The 2,008-nt window shown below is 71.0% G+C and overlaps 1 protein-coding gene across 1 annotated transcript in view; it reads right to left on the bottom strand.

The window, feature by feature from the left end:
- Window positions 1-1,925, bottom strand: part of NEFM (neurofilament medium chain) — a 5,432-nt gene extending 3,507 nt beyond the window's left edge. Inside the window, exon 1 of the mRNA XM_057387787.1 lies at window positions 856-1,925. Coding sequence (XP_057243770.1) covers window positions 856-1,917 — 1,062 coding nt within the window. The 5' untranslated portion in view covers window positions 1,918-1,925. The remainder of the gene's footprint in view (window positions 1-855) is intronic.
- Window positions 1,926-2,008: the final 83 nt, after the last annotated feature.

Below are 2,008 nucleotides of genomic sequence, written 5' to 3'. Positions count from 1 at the left end.
CGCGGAGGGGACGGAGAGGGCGCAACTTCCCCGAGGGGACTTTTGGAAACTCTTGCCGGCGCTCGGGGAGGCAGGGCCGGCAGCAGAGAGGGACCCACCCGCTCCCACCGCCCTCCGCAGCGTCCTCCCCCCGCCTTCCGCATCCCACATCCCTCACCGGGGGCTGGGATCGGGCATTTCCCTCATCCCTCACCGGGGACTGGCACCGGGCACCTCCTGCACCCCTCCCAGAACGGACACCGGGCATTTCCCGCATCCCTCATCCCCCTCCAGGGGCTGGGACCGGGCATTTCCCTCATCCCTCACCGGGGACTGGCACCGGGCACCTCCCGTACCCCTGGCTGCGGAGCGGGCAGAGGGCACCTCCCGCATCCCTCCCGGGGCACCGGGCATTTCCCGCATCCCTCCCGCTGGAACGGGAACCGGGAACCTCCCGCATCCCTCCCGGGGCACCGGGCACCTCCCGCATCCCTCATCCCCCGCCAGGGGTTGGCACCGGGAATTTCCCGCATCCCTCACCAGGGGTTGGCACTGGGCACCCCCTCCGCCTCCCCTCCCGGAGCGGACACTGGGAACCTCCCGCATCCCTCCCGGGGCACCGGGAACCTCCCGCACCCCTCTCGGAGCGGGCACCGGGCATTTCCCGCATTCCCCTGTCCCTCGCCAGGGACTGGCACCGGGCACCTCCCGCATTTCTCCCCCCGGAGCCGGCACCGGGCACCTCCCGCACTCCTCCATCCCTCGCCCGGAGCGGGCACCGGGAAACCCCCGCATCCCTCCCCCCAGAAGCGGCGCCGGGAACCCCCCTTTCCCCGCCGCTCTCGGGACAGCCCCGGGCCGCCCCCTCCCCGCTACCTGATAGGTGCTGAGGTCGTTATTGTGGCGCTCCTCGATGTCGCTGAGCTGCCTCTCCAGCGACTCCTTGGTGCCGCGCACCGACTCGAGCTCGATGCTCTTGGACTGCAGCTGCCGGCGGTACTCGGCGATCTCCTCCTTGGCGGAGCGGATCGCCTCCTTGTTCTGCTCGGCCGCCTCGGTCAGCTTGGCGTAGCGGCACTTGAACCACTCCTCGGCCTGGTGCATGTTGTGGTCGGACTGGCACTCGAGCTGGGCGCGGATCTCCTTCAGCGCCGTCGTCAGGTCCGTCTTCAGGTAGTCCTTCCTCTCCACGGTGGCGTGCGACGCCTGCAGCTGCGCCAGCAGCTCGGCCACCTCCTCCTCGTGGTTGCCCCGCAGGAAGGCCACCTCGTCCTGCAGCGACTGCACCTTCTTGTCCAGCTCGGCGCGCATCAGCGAGGCCTCCTCCATCTCCTTGCGCAGGGCGCGGATCGTCGCCTCCGTCTCGTCGCGGAGCCGCGCCTCATCCTCGAAGCGCTCCCGCAGGCGCTGGATGTCCTCCTCGATGTGCTCCGAGTCCAGCTGGATCTGCGCCTTCTCGTGGCTCACCTGCTCCAGGGCCCCGCGCAGCTCCCGCAGCTCCTGCTCGTAGGCGTCGCTCAGCTGCGCCCGCCCGGCGTGTTTCTGCCGCAGCGCCGCCAGCTCCGCCTCGATCTCCTTGTTCTGCTGCTCCAGGTAATGYACCTTCTCGATGTAGCCGGCGAAGCGGTCGTTGAGCCCCTGCAGCTGCTCCTTCTCGTTGGAGCGGCTCAGTTTGAGCTCGGCCGCGCCGTTGAGCAGCGAGGACTGGCTCACGTCCAGGCTCTCGGCCGAGCTCAGCACCGTGGAGCCGTAGGCGGCGCGGGGGCCGCCCAGGTTGGGGCGCTTGTAGGACGAGGACACGGTGCTGCCCGAGCCCCGCGACCACGACTGCGAGCGGAAGCCGCTGGACGGGGACGCGCTGGCGCGGCTGTAGGTGGCCCGGGTCTCGGTCACCCGGCGGTACGAGGGGTTGCCCAGGGGCTCCATGGTGTAGCTCATGGTGGGGCGCTGGGGGCGGCGGTGCGGGGCTGCTCCGGCCGCCGCCGCCCCTTTTATAGCCCGGCCGGGCGTGTGCGGGGGGCGGCTCCCC

Source organism: Malurus melanocephalus, unplaced genomic scaffold, assembly GCF_030028575.1.
Source record: "Malurus melanocephalus ecotype Western Australia unplaced genomic scaffold, MMel_1.1 scaffold_1375, whole genome shotgun sequence".
NCBI lineage: Eukaryota > Metazoa > Chordata > Aves > Passeriformes > Maluridae > Malurus > Malurus melanocephalus.
Note: the sequence above shows the minus strand (reverse complement) of the source record. Positions and strands in the feature narration are given on the sequence as shown.